The sequence below is a fragment of the Dermacentor andersoni genome, chromosome 5 (assembly GCF_023375885.2).
Source record: "Dermacentor andersoni chromosome 5, qqDerAnde1_hic_scaffold, whole genome shotgun sequence".
NCBI lineage: Eukaryota > Metazoa > Arthropoda > Arachnida > Ixodida > Ixodidae > Dermacentor > Dermacentor andersoni.
This window is the reverse complement of record NC_092818.1, coordinates 43,056,368-43,073,525: the sequence shown is the minus strand read 5'-3', so window position 1 is coordinate 43,073,525 and position 17,158 is coordinate 43,056,368. Positions and strand designations below refer to the sequence as shown.

The window sequence follows — 17,158 nt, the reverse complement described above, 5'->3', positions numbered from 1 at the left end:
CATTGCAAACTATTTTGTTGGTTTCTTTTGCTGACAAAAATATGCTCGTATCATCTGCGTGAATGACGAATTTTACTTCTGGACATATACTTACAATGTCATTTAGATAGAGATTGAAAAGAAATAGTCCCAAGATGCTGCCTTGAGGCACGCCGCAAGAAACTGCTAATGGATCCGAGTGAAAGCCTTCTGTGTCTCCGATTTGTTGCCTATTTCTTAAATATGAATTGATTAGAGAAGCAGCAACACCTCGCATACCGTACCGTTCTAGCTTCCTAATGAACAGTTGATGATTAATAAGGTCAAAGGCCCTTGAAAAATCTATAAAAATGCCCAGTGTTACATTTTCTTTTTCGATTTGATCTAATATATACTCTTTTTGTGCAAGAAGTGCCGATTCAGTGCTCAAGCCTTCACGGAAACAATACTGGCAATATAGAAACAGGCCGATAATTGCCCATATCGTTTTTGTCACCCTTCTTATAGGGTACCTTAACGCGAGCGACTTGCATTTGGGGTGGAAATATCGCTTGTTCGAGGCATAAGTTAAATATGTACCGGATGCACGGAGCAAGCAAAGAGGCAGCATGTTTCAACGGCTTCGCTTGCATCCAGTCAACATCCGACGCACTGCTGTTATTTAGGCTTGTTATTACCTGTGTCACTTCAGCTTCAGTGACGGTCAAGGAACACCGAACTGTTATTGTAGTAAACGTTCTTTAAATCACTCGTTGCTGCCATTTGACCCGCTGTGTTCACAATACGCTCATTGAAAGCATTGGCTAACACCTTCCCTGACAACTCGGTGCCATTGTATTTTATTTCACGAACTCATTCGTTTTTAACATTATATTGTAACACTGAGTTCAGCTTCTTCCAGAGAGCATTTGAGCAGCCAGAAAGCGAAGTAAATAAATAATTAAAATGTTGTTTTCTTGCTCTTTTTAACTCTTTGTCTAAGCTGTTAAGGAAAGTTTTAAACTTCGTTAGTGCGTCTGGATCTCTGTTCTTAATAAATTTGCTAAACACTGTATTTTTCTCCCGCATTTTTGCTGCCCGGTCCGAGGTTATCCAGGGTTTACAAATTTTTTTATTTTGTTTTAAGCGTACAAAAGAAAAGCACTCTATGTATATAGGTTTGAGGATTTTAAGGAATTCTTCGTAAGCTGCGCAAGCACCTGTAATATACACAGTGTCCAACGGTACCAACGAAAGTTCGTCTACAAATGAGGTAAGATTTTGCGGCGTAATGCGCTTTGTTAAATTTGCAGGCAAGTTTTGTTTCATGTTCACCTTTTTACTACAGCATAAAAAATAGGCAAATGATCACTCAACTCAGCCGCGATAACTCCGGCTCTGATTCTCTAGGGCGTCACATTTGTAACAAAAATATCAATCAATGTCGACGTATTCAGTGTCCCTCTCGTTGGAAGATTAATAACATTTGTAAGGCCATTTGATTTTAATAGAACATCGAGCTTAACCTATGACGGATCACTGCTCAACATGTTAATATTCACATCACCACCAAAAATGAGATAGAAATGATAATCATGTACAAACGCAAAAAAAACCTTCTAAGTATTCTAAAAATGGTGTCATCATTCCGTTCGGAGGTCGATGGACAACAGCGATTACAATCTTTTGCAATTTCAACGAAATTAACCCACAGTCACTTGTGCTTACGCAGAACGTCTGAAGTAACTCACACGAGAAAGCATCTTTTACCAAGATGCATACACCACCACCGCGACCACTGCCTCGGTTAGCATAGAAAGTTTGATAAGAAGGAAGACGGAAAACATTTGAGTCATCGGTGCTCCATGTTTCTGTAAGCATTATCACGTCAAACAGGTGATCAAGCTGCTGAAAAAAAAAGAGTAAGTTCGGGTACTTTATGCTTTACTGATCGTATGCTTAGATGAAAATACTTCAGTGATTTCATATATACTGGTCCTAGGTGCCTTTCAAAGCCATGCGGCAGTACGTAGGGGTAGCAATTTGTCCAGCTTGTCATTAATAGTCTTCAACCACATGCGTACATAATCTTGCGCGTCAGGTTGTTTGACCATATTTTCTGCCAGCTGTGAACGCGACGTAGAGCGTCGGCATGCTGTGCATCGCCATGCTCTGCGATACGCTTCACCCTTAGATTTTACTGTGGTGTCGGAAACACCACCACACTTCCCGGTATGGTACGTGCAATCACATTCACTGCATGTCATTGATTTCTCTGAATCGTCGCACTCTTCTTCACATACTTTGCACCGCCCTCTCGGAGACATATTACACTGTAATATCAAAAGTAAAAGTAAAAGCTACGCAAAAATAATAGTGCAGCTACTAACCTGCAAAAGTACAGAGGTTCGGGCTTAGAGCGCTGAGATGCACACTGCTGCTATTGCGGCCAATATGATGGGCGTGCTTTGGGGGATCAGTCTTATAGCCTCCTGGTAGATGACAGCGCCAGCAGCGGCTGAGTACAGCGAAGATTCACTGCAGATAGGCGCTCCGTGATCTTTCTTGTTTGATACTTGAAGGGCCCAGCGTGGAACTGCCGACGTCACACCTGAGTGCAGCCTGCAAAAGTACAGAGGTTGGGGCTTAGAGCTCAGACATGCACATTGCTGCTACTGCTGCCCACAGCTGAAATAAAAAAGAAAATGAAATAAATAAAATTGAAATAAAGAAACGATAAATTCGGTTTGGTTTTCACCTGCGGCAAGTTGTTTTTTATCCACTTTAGTTTCCATTAATTTATCGCTTCTTTCTTTCATTTATTAGGCACAAGTAATTTCCCCTATGTTGTCCTTGGTGTCAGTGTTTGTTGGCTTCTTATGGTACGACTAATAAAAATCGGGCCCCTCGGTTAACCCCCTTTCTTCTCGTTTATTACATAACGAGGGTCTCGAATCCGGCTACATTGATGCCTTCAGGTCGCATATGTGGGTTTATTGACCAATTGCCTTCACCCAAAAGGATCACGTTCTCATGACGCCTGCGGCAAAAAGGACGTTTCACGTCCGCCACCAAGGTCTGTGAGTGGTGGCGCTGGCTAACACTCCCAGGATTCTACTAGGACACATAAATACCCAAGAAAGTGGATGGGGAAACAGCGCCGCGGTAGCTCAATTGGTAGAGCATCGCACGCGAAATGCGAAGGTTGTGGGTTCGGTTCCCACCTGCGGCAAGTTGTTTTTTCATCCACTTTATTTATAATAATTTATCGTTTCTGTATTTCATTTATTAAGCACAAGTAATTTCCCCTATGTTGTGCTTGGTGGCAGTGTTTGTTGGCTTCTTATGCAACATTAAAGAAGTGCATGAAACAATCACAGCTTTCAAGTAATTCAAAGCTGGTTGACTAAAACAAAGAACCACAAAAGACATTGCGTAGAGTTCTAGTTGATACTTCTGGCATTGGGGATTTACGCAAATGGATTAAGTATGCAATATAGCCCTATTTGCATTAACTTCCACTGCCCCTTGAACCATACAGAACTGCAGAGTTGAAACGCGACAGAAACTGTTCATCTGGCTGAAAATCTTTGCAGCAGTCCCCACTCTCTGCCAAACTAAACGTAACGTGAAGGAGATATTGCAGTGTCTCCTTCACTATGCGGTTTCTCAAATCATTCTTTGTCAACGAAACCTGGCTGAACATGCGTTTGACGGCTGCGTCCGAAAGGGGCAGCGGCAAGTAGGGACAAGACAAGTAGAGACAATAGGGGAAACATTTCGCACTTAAAGCGATTTGCGAAACTTTTTGTCAATTTAGTGGGCAAATAAATGACGCGGCAATTTCCAGGAAAGCTAAGCAATAGGCTTCGAGAAACCCCTGATAAACATTGAAAGGACCAAGGGCGGAAATGACGCACCTCGACATGCGTGCGAATACTTGAGCTGTTGTGTAAGTCCACAATAGCTTGCTATATGGCAGCGGGCATGGACCACCTAGTCGACAGCTGTCAACCCCACCGTTTCTCTTACCTAACCGCTCGTGAATAGGCAGCAGATGGCGCCTAAACCAAAACAAAAAGAATAGAGCTTAGTGCTGGAATGATGTGTAGGCATGGCAGCCAACACTTAATGCCATATCCTCCAAGTGCCGGCATTGCCTAAAAACACAGCCTTCGAGACTGCCTAGATATCTTTCAAGCAGCAATGAGCTTTCGGTTTTCAGAAACCGGCGTTCTCGAATTTTGTCAGTGTTGACGCGCTCCTCAGGACTGGGGAGTCCTTAAGAAAAAAATATCCCAAATATAGCCACTTAGCCAACTCGAAATTTTCAAAGGCAACCCGCATAAAAATAGCCCAATATGGCTATTAATAGTCCAATCTGGCAACCCTGGTGGACGTGCTCGCCGCACGACGTTGTAATGAGGTCAGCGGCGAGCGGGTGACGTAGCACAATACTACGGCGCCATCTCGTAGCGGGTCGCCGCCGTGGAGCACGTCTCGTGCGGCATTCCACTCAACGTTTCAAAATGTTGACTCCGCTTTCCCCTTACCCTTTCACAATGCTCTCCTCCTCCACTTTCTTCCTCATGCTTCCGCTGTGCCCTCCTCCTCCGCTTTCGTCCTCGTGCTCTCTTCGCTATCGCTGTTTTCCACCCTCCGCAACAGGTAAACGAAACATGAAACAGGTAGGTGAACTATTGGTGGTTTATAAGCAGGGAGGACAACAGTAGAAACATAACCAAACATGCGAGCAGCGCTGAGCGGGTCCATGTTATCGCAAGACAGTAAATAGGAGGAGCGGTGGTTCGAAAACCCCCCCCAAAAATGATATGGAGATACAGAGAAAGTAAGACAAAAGGAACACCGGTAAATGAAACTGAGTTTGAACAAAACGTGCTTAGTGGGGTGTAAACTACGATTACGTATCTTTTCGAAAGCTGAGGAAGAGAGAAACGAGACTGACCAAAAATAAGTAGAAGTGGGCGGATATTGCAAGTTCGGAAGATGAATCGGATAATTCACACAAACTATTCGTAATCGTATTCGGAAACAAACTATACGGCAATTTCTAATATTCCAATCTATTCAAATATTTAGCAGCAACAGAATCTTAAGGCCTGATTACTGCTCTCCGCTTGCTAAACAAGTATCGAAAATATTCAGATGTGAGACGACAAATGTTCTAGCAGGAATGCCGAAACAAAACAGGTAATGCAAGGTTTGTTTTAGGTTTCATAGCAGAAGCCTACATGGCAACTTGTGGCGGTGGTAGAAACTTTAATGCCGGTGGCACCCTTACAAAGCCAAGGAGAGCCCTTGGAGGTCAATTCTTCTCATAGCACTGGAGGTGATCCGGCGCTTTTCTTGAGTGGAAGTGCAGGCCAGAAGAGTCTCCCAGTAAGACTTCGCCACGGTCGGTGGGGCATGTGAGGAGTGTGTGTACGAAGTCTTCTGGTCTGTCGCAAAGCTTACTTGAGGAGGGCAACTGGTATGGAGTATAGAGCATAGGGGTATGGAGCAGTCCTATGTTGTGTTCGACGCCAGCGTGCGGCCTGCTCAATGGACAGGAATGGGGCTTATATATGTGCATTTCCTTCGTTTTTCGCGGTAGTACGGGAGAATATCACAGAAGGAGAGCCGGCGCTGCCCGGTCCGTAGAGGGGCTCGACTGCTCCAGCCCAGATTGTGAGATCTCGGGCCAGGGTGTGAGCCTCCTCGTTGCTAGGGAGGCCGGCGACTTGTGATTTTCGGTTGCATTCTGTCATTTAATCTCTCTGGCAGTCCAGCCAGTGTAGCAATTCAACCTTTTACGCCTAAACCTGTGAGGTTTCCTTTGCAGCGGACCCTTCTATATGCGTATGCAGCGAGTCATTTAGCAGCTTATTTTTCCATTTGCCTTTTCTCTTTTTTCGGCATGCATTTAATTAGCCTTTCTTTAAATCTAGTCATATAATGCAACAATTTTTTCTTGGGAAACCTGTTTCCGACCAGGCTTTAAAGTTGTTGAGAGGCTATCCGTCCAGGTATTTTCAAGTGAAATTACTGATGTTGTGTTTAAAACTAACGATTCGTTCCTCGTAGTTACCTGTATTTTTGCACCAATCAGTAGGAGGCCTGTTGCCTAACTACACCGAAATTAATATTTATGCTGCAAATATGTGCGTGCGGGTCTCACTTTTCGATTTCCGATCCTAAATTCCACACTTACTATTAGTATTTGATTGGTATTCGAAAAGGTTGATATTCGTCCAACTCCACTCCACTGTATCAAATTCTTAATGCAAATAGAGATTTACGGGAATACCTATGACGACATAAATGAGTTTTGTCTTTTTTTCATTTTTCCCTTAAAAATTAATTTAAGGTGTTATTACGAATTTTGATGGAATTAGAAATATACTTTCAGGTGCGAGTAGTGTGCAATCTCCATCTATGCTACGAGATTTTTCACGGAATGCTCTACTCACCATTGTACAAAAAGACGTGGACGGGGAACGAAAGAACAAAGGCTACGACTAGATAGGGAACTGTAGCAGGCGAAAAATAAGACGCGGTGTCGGTTTGAAAGACGGCTTTATGCAGATCCTGGCTGCCACGGCGTTAGCAGCAAATTGGAAGACGCGCTGCCTGCGATGAACTCGTTCAGCGACGTACGAGGGATAAGCCTGGTCGTAGCGACAGGTGTAATAGATGGGGAGTAACCTCAAGAAAGGGGGCTCCATTTATCTGTACGAACGACTGCCGCCAGCAGCTTTGGCTTCGGATACGCGCAGCTAAATCTCCCGCTCTTCCTGTCGGGGCTATGCAAATAAGCGCGCGCGAAATGCATCGGCACGGCCGAAGCCCCCTCGCGGAACACCTTAACTTAAGCAGGGCACGATATCACGCTGCGGCCGTCTCTTCTGCTTCGGATAGGGTCTTCCCCCTGCGGCCCACGGGTCTCCGGCTTCGACACTTTTATAGCTGCGACGAAGCTCCAGTCCTTGCCCCCGCCGCGACTGCGTGCCGGAGCCATGAGCGCGTCACGACGTATGATAATGATATGGCGCGGAGAGTTGCACAGTGTGCGTGCTGCGTGTGCCTCGGCGGCGGTGCCGCGCGACGCGTTGTATCTCAGTGAGAATAAGATGATCCTTTCGCGGCGGAGAGGGAGCTCCTTCCGCTTCGCCTCCGAGATGCCCCAAGGTCCCTGGTGTTTCTTCTTTCTTTTTTTTCCGAGCCACAGTACGCGAGCGGGTCTGGCTCCTGGTGTGCAATTACAGCGGGGCCCTCAACGTTAATGCCCCTCCGAGAGTCGCGCTCAGCGCACGCTGGACGACGGATGAAGGAAAAGGTAATTACAAAGAGCCGCAGACGGGGCAGGCAAGGTCGATCGCCTCTCCGTAGGCGGTAAGAGCGTTGGGGGGGGGGGGGGGGCGGCGGAGGGTCCTGGGGAGAAGCGGTGCACTTCGCTTATCGTCTATTCCCCTCCTCGCGATGCGGCGGCGGCGGCCTTTTACTAACGCGGCTTTTAAAGCTCATACATCATGGGCGCACGCAACCGAGCCCGCTCAAGACGCTGCGGACCCCCTTTCCGGAGCGCGTGAAGGTTGCCGACTCCAGACAAAAGAAATAAAGAAAAGAGACCCACGCGAGCGGAGTTGGAGAACGCGATCTCGAATTAAGATGGGGACCGCACGAGTCGCAGCGCGAGCTTGTATGCATGCATGCATGTGCAAGCTCGACTTTGATCCACATAACGCGGCAAGTGGGTTAAGAAAAAACCGGACCCCCCCCCTTTCCTCTCTCCTCTCCTCATCCACGGTTCCACGATTCTAAGGCGTCGCAATGTTTTTCATCGGGAGCTCGGACAGCATTGCGATTGCCGTCTCGCCGGATCTGAATCAAGGATCGCGAGGGCTTGTTTACTTTCTCACGTACTGTCTCTGGGGCCGTGCAACGCTCTATCCGGGAAGGCAAAATTGCCCCGTTTCGGCAGCTGCACAGTGCGCTCGCTGTGCGAAGTGTTTGTCAATTACGCACGGCGAGATGCCCGGGTGAGAAAGAAAGGTGAGGGGGGTGGGAAGTTGCGTCCTTTGTGGCGAGTTGGTGTACCGGCGTTGCGCAATCTTTTTTTTTTCTTTTCCTGCCAAGTCGGTCAGACAGCTGTCAAGGCCCAGTTAGGAGCTCCTCGCCTCTACAAGGACCGCCACGTGCGCCTGCAGCCCGTATGGGGAGGCCGAACCACTCGCTTGCTCAAACCCTCTCTCGAGGCTTTTGTGTTAGAACTGGCCACAGTGGTGCCCACGTCATGGTGCACAGACCACGCCTATGCAGCCGTAACGGCACTGCTTCGGCAGCCGCTAGTATAAAAAGACTTGATTAGCGTGCATTCAGACGCAGATCGGAGGCGCACATCGAAGGAGTAAAGTTGCGTCCACTCTTGACTGTGACTCGACAAGGCATATCCTCGCCATGGTACGTCCAGCGTCGTCTGTCTAGAGCTTCTGCCTTGTTTGCTGGCGCCGTCGCCCAGACGACGCGTCTCGCCAGTGATGCTTATCGCCTTGTTGCCTTTTAGCATTGTGGTACACGCGCGCCGTTTCACCTGGGTACATAAGAGCTTGATGCATGTTGAGGGTCGGTAGGCAGTGTATCGGTGTACCGTCTTTAGCACCGCCTCATTATCTGCACCGGTTTACGTACGTGGCTGTTCTTGGCCAACGGTGACTTAGCAGTAGGGTGGTCAGTCATCAGTAGGAAAGAACACGGTCTTTTGTTGTTAGAGTAACCGAATACGAAAAACACATCGCACTGATGATCGCTGTCACTGGGCCTCAAATTAAGTGGCAGTATGAGGCTATTTCAACTCGCAATCATGTTACTTGTGTATTGTGCTTGTCATCTGTAACGTGCGCGTGTTTTTCTGACAGCCAATCATATGTTCTACGCACTGTACAATTGTAAATGCCACTATTTGTACGAATGAATGTTACGGTACACATATGGTCGCACAAACCTAATAGTCCTGAGAAGCATCTAGGCCTAATGCTCTTCGGAGCTAAGCGCCTTGAACGTTTAATATATTCACGAAGTGACGAGTGATGAACGGGATGGTTTCAGAGCATACTTAGGAACAAAAAACCACTCCTTCCGCTGAGTATCGCGGTGCTCGACAGGAGTATATTTCAGCATGGGTTCTTTTGGTTAACGCTTAGTCTTTAAATTGGTGTACCTGCAGATGTCTAGAAACGTCCGCTACAAGTACACAGGGTATATAACAGGGCACGGAGGGTACCTGTGGAGATTCATATTCAAATTTTGCTCGCGCTGTATGTACCAGCGAGCCAAGATAAACCACTGCAGATTGAGGGCCTCCTAGCTGTTTCCTTTATTCGGGCTCCCTAATTTTTTTTTATTAAAAGGTGCACGGGGTAACACAGTTTGGATTGCGCACGCACATATCTTGGAGTGGTCACGACCGACTGCCGATTTCGTTTCTTGGTTTTTCATACTCGAGAAAAGACGCTAACCGCGTTCGCGCAACTTGTTGGCATAGCTCTTTACGTCAACGTTAAAAAGGATTCCCGCGAGCCAGCCATTCAGGTATTGAACAATAACTTTTGCTCCGCGACGTCTCGCATTTTTCAAAGAACGCGTATCGTGCCACGCTTTTGCGCTTTCGGCACCGGATTTTTTTACTCGGCCAGACCAGACACACACACGATACGAACGTGGGCGGGCGCTTCGATCGCGGGAGGCCAGAGAACCCAGAAGGCTGCGAGATGCGCGCGCTCCGCTACATCTCTCGTTCCATCTATAGGCATCTCTTCTGGGAAAAGCCGGCCAGATCCCGTGCGTAACTTTTTTTTTTTTTTTTGCTTGGTGCTCCTACGATGGCAGTTATATTCGTCCGGTTGCGCGGGACCGCTGCAGCCTTCTTGGAAACTTAGCAGACGGCGACCGTACTCTAGAAATACCAACGCTACAGGCCCGCCATGTACAGCTTTAGCAAATAAAAAAAAATGAAGTGCGAGCGAGCTAAAGTCAAGAACGGAGAGGCCAAGAAAACGCGAGCTTATTCCTCTCGTATTTCCGTTTCCCGCCGACTCCGCAACGCGAAACGCCGCGATGTGATTCTGGTGCAGGGGGAAGCGAATGGCCGGAACGGCGGGCGGGGAAGGGGGCGGGCGTTATGCAGCTTTTTATAACCAGAACACGTGCTGTCGCAAAAAAACGGCGAGGGTGTGCCTGTTCGGACGCCCTCCGTCATGGCTCCACTTTTCTGTGCGCAGGCGATGCGTTTGGCACGTAGAAGAAGAAAATACAAAGCGAAAGGATGGAGGGGCTCTTGGGAAGGAGAGGCTTCTCTCCTTTGTCTTGCGCGCAGGCCGAAGGGATGTGACAGCCGAGATCGAAGGGGAGCTGGCATGGGCTCCATCGGGGATAGTCTGGTCAGAATGTTTTATCGGAGAGAATAACGGCGCAAGCTTACGACTTTTTTCCCGACGTTGTTTCTGCCATGGCTTTCCGTGTTGTGACAGTAGCGACATCGCAGATGCGTTCGTCCAGCTGCGCAATCGGAACTCGACTTTGATCAATTGCTTGACTGCGAGTGATAGCTTGTTGTTGGCGTGGGCCTCTCCGGCATCGTTATTCTGTGCGTAGAGGCGAATGTTGCGGTGGGCGATGGCGCACTTTCCCTGTAGTAGAGGGGGGGGGGGGCACATATTCCCGAACGAAATCTGAGTCCCGTTAGCTAAATGCGGTTTTAGCTACGTTGGTAAATCGTAACTCTAATGGGCAATAGGTCTGAATTTGTTATCACCTAATCTTTTGTGGCTGAAATTCTCCTAAAACGCCCGTTTCGCATAAGGATGGCATTACACTGGGGAAGTCCTGACGACAAATGAAACCCACCAATTATGAAAATAAAAAGAAGACTGATGGTCACTTTGTGGTCTAATTTTTATCTAACAAACTACTTTCTCTCGTTGGAATTCCTTTGGATATATCACCGAAGAACGTGTCAAAAACTTCGATGAATTTTCTGAGATTTAGGCTAGACTGAGGTTTTTCATACACTGAGCATGGAGGAATATATTTGTAGAAGTCAGCAGGCATCGAATAGGAAGGGTAGATGTCGCCCCGTATTGAGCCTAATAAGCTTGAAGGTGATTATGTTTAAAGAGGCATTAAATGAAATAGGATTTAAAGCCGATAAATTTCTCAGAAGGGGAGAGACAACTAAAGGACGCACAATTCAGCCTACTGCGTCAGGAACAATGCCAAGCCGTGATCGTTTCATATGTAGGAGCGTAGTCGGTGATTTCCGCTCACTATCTCAAGGATTTCTTCTCAGGGTTAAGAACTACCAGTCATGTAATTGCGACCGTATGCGGATACGGAGCGAACATTAGGGCGCATGACCGGTGGTGCCGTGCATGCTTAAATCTCCGATCGGTGATTTATGTATGCGAGGGAGGTCAAGTGCCTTTGCATCCTACTATTAAAAAACATTTATCGAAAAGCCGATGGAGAGTGCATATATAATATGATATTGTACTAAGCTTACTCTATCTCTTGTCGACTTTTAGCGCGCCTTTACTGCTGTAATTGTGATTGCAAGCATGGAAAAACTAATGAGTGATTGTGTGCTGGCGGGCGGGGGGGGAGGGGCTTACTTTGCATCTGAAAGAGGGACACAGTGGCCGTCTCTGTGTAGGGCAGAATATAGAGAGAGCAGCGGAAACAAAACACATCACAGAACACAATATATGAAGCGCTTCGGGAATAAGCGAAAAGTGCACTAACAAGTCCAGCACCAACTGCACCCAGAGCACCAATTATGTCAGAAAGAACTAAAACCATTTATTCTGGAACATCTTCCAAGCACCATCGGCCTACGGTGAGCAAGTGCTAAAATAATTTTATTCAGTTATCATACTGCTTAGAAATGTGTTGCCCTTTCTACATATATTCCAAACGAAAAAAGTTACCGGGGAAGGGAAATGTCTAGGCACCTATTCATTGTTAAAATTATATAATTTCATAAAATTTTATAAATTTTATTCAACCATGTTGGTTGACATGTTGTGGTCATAAGTTATGTAACCCACCTCTGCTATGTCTCTAAATGAAATAGCAGTATTTGTAAATAAATAAATAAATAAATAAATAAATAAATAAATAAATAAATAAATAAAATAAAGTCGCTCGAAGCAAGTTCTCTCTCTACCTTCGACTGAGGCGCCTGATACATTGGGAATACGTTCCCACTTACAGCATATTCTCTCTAATCCCTAAATAACGTGTGATAGGTACTTTTGTTTTTCTTGTAATGCGCTAACTACGACTGCCCACTACAGATCGACGCACCAGGGAAGCACGACGGAGCTGTGGTGTGTCTTCCTGTCGTTTGTGTTTAACGCAGCGCGATATGAATCAGCCCAATTTTTCGCAGTACTCACATTTGCTTCAGTGTCTTCTACTCTTTCTTAACCTACTTTAGACCTCACTATAAGTGATTTCCTGTTTTCGACGTACTTTTGCAGAAGTCCGTGTGCATTGCTCTCCTACTCCTGGCCCTTGCTGCCGTGGCGTACGCTGGGATCTTCGGGGGCGGCGGTGGCTTCGGACGAGGCGGCTACGGAGGCTTCGGGGGCGGTGGCTACCGTGGAGGATACGGCGGAGGAGGATACGGCGGTGGCTTCCGCGGAGGGTACGGCGGAGGCGGCGGTGGCTACCGCGGAGGATACGGCGGTGGAGGATACGGCGGTGGCTTCCGCGGCGGATACGGCGGCGGAGGATATGGAAAGGGATGGCACGGATAAACGGCCCGCTTGCATGGGGAAAGCTCGCAATGACATCACCGCGCGTGCGGCTTGTACATTTTCGTTACAGCAGTTGTTTTTGTTGAAACAAGAAAGTCACAAAACCATGCAACTACTTGTGAGTTGTCTTCTTTTTCATTGACTTCCATATGTTAAGTAGTTGTCGGTACCATTCTTGATACCCACTGCTCCTATCCACATGAGGATTGAACATAGATCAATATGACAACTCCCGCAGGAGCCACGAAAGGTTAAGAAAGAAACGCATTATGAGATGAAATAAGGATAAATCCTCAAATCACGAAATGTGACCACGGAGAAATACAGCCTGGAACGTAACAAACACTGTAGAAAAGCTACACATACATGCAGTGTTACAAGAGAGGAAAACTGGCCCAAAATAGTATTTCACAAGATGCGTTCAGTTTCCTGCATTGTACAAAACATATGATGACATGTTCGTGGTGCAAAAGTGCACAATCACTTCTTATCCTCATGTTTATGTACAATATGCCCGACTTCCAAAAACATTAAGAGGAAGAATGGTACGTTAGTAAAAATACCTGTTGTCTACACTACCAGAATGATCTTTTTTACTCATTGGTATATGATCAAGCGTAATAATTTGCACACCAGTCAGCTTCTTCGTTCAGCCGACTTGCTTTATTGGCCTTATACGAAACGTGCCTAGTGTGGTCATTGCCGGAGGGCCCGTTGAATGCTGCAAACCATAAAAGAAATGGCATTTATATGACACCACCTTTAGTGTACAAAAAAAAAAAAAAACATAGGACGATAAAGACCAGAGAAGAAGACAAATCAATGACGAAATTTCGTTGTGTGAGAAAGCCTGCTAGAGAAAACTCAAACCCTGTCTATGAGAAAACTCGAAACAGGACTGTGTGGGGCGCCCGCTCCTTTAACACGGAAATAGCCTGGAAGGAGTCACTCACGAGGCCTGTGCAGTCAAGTGACAGGACTCGGACAACAAAGTTGACCGGGCACTGCCTCGTGATCATTGGGCACTGCCTCGTGAACATTGAGTACATTGAAATGCATGATGGATGCAACGGAAGTTGTGCATATGCTGTATAGTACATGCGTGATTACTCCTCCAAAGTTTGCTTCTCCGCACAAAAAATTAAAAATTAAGTTATGGGGTTTTACGTGCCAAAACCACTTTCTGATTATGAGGCATGCCGTAGTGAAAGACTCCGGAAATTTCGACCACCTGGCGTTCTTTAACGTGCACCTAAATATAAGTACACGGATGTTTTTTGCATTTCGCCCCCATCGAAATTCGGCCACCGTGGCCGGGTTCGATCCAGCGACCTCGTGCTCAGCAGCCCAACACCATAGCCACTGAGCAACCACGGCGGGTTCTCCACACAAGTGCGTCATTTAAACTAAAATGGCAGTGATCGGGCTAAATGCATTCATGAGCTTACAGTGTTAGTTGCCGCCCAATTTATACAATTTACTTTCTAGTCACTGCTACTGAGGCTCCGACGTAGTGAACTGGGTTCATGGCAGGCACTTTCTCGCGAGCGCGTTCCACGTTGAGGCCTACTAAACATTTTCGTTTGACATGGTGCGAATAGCACTGACGACGAACTGCCCTCACTCAAATTGACACTATATCAGCCTGTGTTGCAGGGGTTTGCTATCATGTCGGTCCAGATTTCTAAATTGCTTTTTGAAAGCTCTAGTCGGATTGATTTCCCCAAAAAAGTGATGATTAGCGAAGAAGCGTTAGGGGAAACAAGTTTTTAAAACATTTCACTCAAACTGCACTGCCAACGTGCCAGTAAACCTCCACGAATTTTGTAAACTTTTCGAACATTCGGGAGACTCTTGTGCAAGGAAATGTCCTCAAATGTTGCAGTGTTGACTTATTGGTTTCTTTCATTACAATGTATTCTGAACTTAATGAAACAGCTGATTCCAGCTGGCGTTATTAAAATGCATGATGTAACAGGTAGTTGATGCCGGAACTTCATGATGCCACCCGTTCTTTATCGTTGGGTCTCTTCTGGTTCGCAAAGCAACCGTTCATAATGCGGCCCGACCATGCTTGCATCCAAGAAGCATAATTTACCAATGCAGCATAATTTGGGAAACCGCCAAAATATGTGCGAGATTTCACTGGCTCGGTCCTGAGGAAATGAGCCAGTTGTTCTAATCATGCTGTAATCGATGAGAAAATAATAATTACAAACAAGCCCCACCTACAAAAGCGCACTGCACCTTTGAAAGAGAGCAGAACCAGCTGTAGGTAGCTCCTACCGTAGTGACTGCCCTGCTAAATAAAATTAAATTATGGGGTTTTACCTGCCAAAACCACTTTCTGATTATGAGGCACGCCGTAGTGGAGGACTCCGGAAATTTCGACCACCTGGGGTTCTTTAACGTGCACCTAAATCTAAATACACGGGTGTTTTCGCATTTCACCCCCATCGAAATGCGGCCGCCGTGGCCGGGATTCGATCTCGCGGCCTCGTGCTCAGCGTGACTGCCCTGCTAATGTAAGTGCTATGATAATTGGAAAATAAACGCCAATTGTTCCAGCCAAAAATGTTTACCTTATGCTGAGCATTTATATCAAGATTTTTATAAAATTAGTCCTAGAAGTTCAGGCTTCATCTCGAAATCAGTGATACAAGGACAAATCTGTAGGGAGCAAGTAGTTGTTTTAAACACACGAAACTGCTTGACGTCAGGTAAATTAGCGAACATCGTAGACAACAGCCTCTAGGCAAATTGTGTTTTAGTTTGAGTTGGATAGCATAAATTAAAATAACCGGTCAAGTGGCATTCTGGCTTAATTATTCAAACCCTCAGACAGTAGAGCACCGTAGCGCGAGGTCACACAGCCGAGGCAGAACAGGCACAAGGCTTGGAAGAACTCGTTGTTGTCGTATTTCTCAAAGTAGTCCATGCAGCTCGTTCCTCTCCAGTACAAACCTTTTAATTTTCAGGGTATCACTGTCTATAGACAGCATGGACACTCTCCAAGTCGGCCAAGATTACTACACCACCTGACACTAATAGGGAAATGCCCCCAAAATGCCACATGTGACTTAACTTGTGGCAGGATGGACATAGTATGCAAGAAAAGCGGCGACCACTGTATGAAAATATATTGCAGAATCGTTTAGTAATTTAGTCATCGTGCTGCATCTGTCGATTTACGCCAGGCTAGTGCGCATGACATTGCAGGAATTCTTCGGAAGTAGCAGTGCTTTGAGGACCTTTGCTTTTCAAACAGGGCACTGACAGAAGCTCTCGTGTAATTCTCCTTACTAATGTTATGAAATGTTTCCATTGACCGCCCGCCGTCGATCACCAGGCGAAAAGAACAAAAATCCATTAACTTACCGTTGTCTCAAGCCTGCTCGAAAAGAACCAATTAGTGCTTCGACGTTTTGTTCGTAGGGTCTCAACCTTCCATACGTTGGTACAAACTGCACACCCCAATTATTGCTTGAAAATCTGAAGCATGCGTGAGAAAATTACGTTGAAAATGCGTCGCATATATCTGAAGCGCAGCTCATTTGAACTTTTCAGAGAAGACACAGATTCACTCTAATATGGAGACAAAATGAACAACAACGATTTGACAAGAGATGTCTACGCTGTAACGGGAGTTTATTCGGGTTGTAGAGCAGCAGCGACAAACGCAGCCCCAACAGGTAGGGCGCAGCCCAATAGCGAACTGGGTACGAGCACGCGATGGCAACGGGGCTTTTCAGCGTGCCTATCTTCTTCGTCAGAATCACCCCTGAAATTGATAGCCATCCTGGCGACCTAGGAATAGGTGAGCGGATCGTAATATAGCTTCAGCCGGTCAATATGCACAGTCCGTCGCCCCTGACGACGCAGATCGGGAGATGGCGATACGGGTTTGACCACGTAACTAACTGGTGATGGTTGCGCAACCACGCGGTAGGGCCCGTGGTACTTCGGCATGAGCTTGCACGAAAGGCCAGGAGCAGAAACACGCGGAACATAAAGCCACACGACTGAGTCGATGAGGAAAGGGTGAGGGGGTAGGCTGAGGTCGTGACGCTCTTTTTGGCGGCACTGTTGAGCAGACGTTAAATAACGGGATAGTTGTCGGCATTTCTTCGCGTGCTGAGTGACCGTAGAAACAGGTGAGCATTCAGCAGGGTCCGGCCGTTACGGGAGAACCGTATCAACTGTGCGGGGGGAGGGATGACGGTTGTAAAGCAGAAAGAATGGTGAGAATCCGGTAGTGGGGGCCTGAGAGGCAATGTTATATCCGTACGTGACGAATGAAAGTATAAGATTCCAGTTGGAGTGGTCAGACGAAACATACATTGATAGCATGTCACCAAGAGTTCTATTGAAACGTTCTGTTAAGC

At 46.6% G+C, this 17,158-nt stretch overlaps 1 protein-coding gene and 1 non-coding gene across 2 annotated transcripts; both read left to right on the top strand.

Annotated features, from left to right (window-relative positions):
* Window positions 1–3,117: 3,117 nt before the first annotated feature.
* On the top strand, window positions 3,118–3,190 carry TRNAS-CGA (transfer RNA serine (anticodon CGA)). Its single transcript has one exon. It is a non-coding gene; the product is annotated as a tRNA-Ser (tRNA).
* Window positions 3,191–8,287: 5,097 nt separating this feature from the next.
* On the top strand, window positions 8,288–12,885 carry LOC126530051 (uncharacterized). The gene is made up of 2 exons (XM_050177514.3): window positions 8,288–8,418; window positions 12,495–12,885. Exons 1-2 carry the CDS (start codon window positions 8,416–8,418, stop codon window positions 12,771–12,773), a joined length of 282 nt encoding a protein of 93 aa, XP_050033471.1. The 5' UTR covers window positions 8,288–8,415; the 3' UTR covers window positions 12,774–12,885.
* The last annotated feature ends 4,273 nt before the right edge of the window (window positions 12,886–17,158 follow it).